The 1,063-nt window shown below is 47.0% G+C and overlaps 1 protein-coding gene across 1 annotated transcript; it reads right to left on the reverse strand.

The window, feature by feature from the left end:
* Positions 1 to 220: 220 nt before the first annotated feature.
* Positions 221 to 401, reverse strand: LOC112866026 (COP9 signalosome complex subunit 9). The gene is given in 2 exon segments (XM_025929063.1): positions 221 to 268; positions 270 to 401. Coding segments are annotated over 2 exon segments (180 nt in total).
* Between the last annotated feature and the right edge of the window lie 662 nt (positions 402 to 1,063).

A 1,063-nucleotide genomic window follows, 5' to 3' on the forward strand; every position in this document is an offset into this window, starting at 1 on the left:
AGAGAGGGAAACACAGAATCCGAAGCAGGCTCCAGGCTCTGAGCTGTCAGCACAGAGCGCAATGTAGGGCTCAAACCCTTGAACTGTGAGATCATGACCTAAGCCAAAGTTGGATGTTCAACTGACTGAGCCACCCAAGCGCCCTGAAATTGTCCTTTGAGGAGATCCACCACACCAATATGTGACAGAGTCGTGACCACACGCATCGCTGGACCACACCTCACTGGATACCATCATCATCAAAGAGATCTTCAAAATCATTAAAAAAAAAAAAAGTCTGCATGAACTGCCTTTTCACTGGCTGCCAAGTTCATCAGGAGCCCGGTGCTGCCTCCTGCCTCTTCCAGGTCCACGTAGAGCCCAGCGCCCTCAGGGAACAACTCATCGACCACTGCCGTCATCTTGCTTCCGGTGCCTCCCACGTCCTCCAGGGCAGGTACCCTTTAAAGTTGAGAACCCCAAAATTGTAAGAGGGTCTAAAAAGCCTATGTTATGAGGGGCTGTGCAGGTTCTGGGTAAGAGAATACTCAGAGCCAACAGTAGAGCTTTTAAAATGTTTGTCTTTGTTGTTGTTGTTGTTATTGTTTGTGTTTTAATATTGGAAAAGCTTCTCTGTAGCAGAGTTTTCCATGTGATTCCGGAGGTCAGAACAGGAATCAGTAGTTAGAGGTTATCCAGAAGTAAATTGAGGCTTCCTCTGGGGAAGTCATTGAACTGTCCCCGACGTTTTAGGTGGGAGGCCCACTTTGGGTGGAGGTTGGGCCAGATACCCGTTAAGGCCCTTTCCTGCAATAAAATTATACTATACAGGGGCGCCTGGATGGCTCAGTTAATTAAGCGTCTGCCTTGATTTCCAATCAGGTCACGATCTCACGGTTTGTGAGTTTGAGCCCTGCATTGAGCTCTGTGCTGAGAGTGCAAAGTCTGCTTGAGATTCTCTCTCTCTGCTCCTACCTCCCTCATGTTCTCTCTCTCTCTCTCCAAAATAAATAAACATTTTTTTTTTTTTAAAGAAAAATATGCCATACAGCTTACCCACGACAGCACTGGTTGTAAGTGCACA

The sequence above is a fragment of the Puma concolor genome, chromosome D1 (assembly GCF_028749965.1).
Source record: "Puma concolor isolate L17-30 chromosome D1, mPumCon1.1.hap2, whole genome shotgun sequence".
Taxonomy (NCBI): Eukaryota; Metazoa; Chordata; class Mammalia; order Carnivora; family Felidae; genus Puma; species Puma concolor.